The 691-nt window shown below is 58.5% G+C and overlaps 1 protein-coding gene across 1 annotated transcript in view; it reads left to right on the top strand.

The window, feature by feature from the left end:
• LOC122548164 overlaps positions 1-691 on the top strand; it is a gene marked incomplete at its 3' end in the record, with an annotated part of 23,265 nt that overhangs the window by 13,456 nt on the left and 9,118 nt on the right. The window contains exon 5 of the mRNA XM_043686718.1: positions 75-266. Within this exon, the coding sequence (XP_043542653.1) occupies positions 75-266 (192 nt within the window). The remainder of the gene's footprint in view (positions 1-74; positions 267-691) is intronic.

Here is a 691-nt window from a genome sequence, read left to right as displayed (position 1 = left end):
CCTAATGCCCTCCCCTTGTTCCCCCGCACTGACCCCCCCCTCTCCTCTCTCCCCTCCCCCTCTCCCCCACACAACAGGCAGCAGTGAGACCTCAGCGATTCCTCACCCAGTCGAAGAGTCTGCTCTCCCAGGGTCTGAGGCAGCAGCGGGCACTGACCCTCCAAGCCTGCAGGGGGCGCTCCATGGAGTGAGTGAGACGTTGGAGCTGGGGTCTAGTGTCCCCACCCCCACCCGGTCCATCCCCGGGGAGTCGGCTGATCGACATGGTAAGGCATGGGCTCCCAATGGGCACACAGAGGGCGGGGCTCCCCAGCCCCTTCCCCTCCCCAGCCCCTCCCCCTCCCCAGACCCTCCCCCTCCCCAGACCCTCCCCCTCCCCAGATCCTCCCCCTCACCAGTCCCTACCCTTTTTCCAGCCCCTCCCCTTCCCCATAACAGTTTCTAATCCCCCACCGTCTCAGTATAACAGTTTCTAATACTCCTCCCTTCTGTATAACAGTTTCTAATCCCCTATATCCTTCCACATAACAGTTTCTAATCCCCCTCCCCTCTGCATAAATTTCTAATCCTCCCTCTCTGCATCGCAGTTTCTAATCCCCTTCCCCACTGTATAACAGTTTCTAATCCCCCTCCACCTCTTTATAGTGGTTTCTAATTCCCCCTCCCCTCTGTATTACAGTTTCTAATCCCC

Source organism: Chiloscyllium plagiosum, unplaced genomic scaffold (genome assembly GCF_004010195.1).
Source record: "Chiloscyllium plagiosum isolate BGI_BamShark_2017 unplaced genomic scaffold, ASM401019v2 scaf_7307, whole genome shotgun sequence".
Lineage (NCBI taxonomy): Eukaryota > Metazoa > Chordata > Chondrichthyes > Orectolobiformes > Hemiscylliidae > Chiloscyllium > Chiloscyllium plagiosum.
This window is presented reverse-complemented; position numbering and strand designations above follow the sequence as displayed.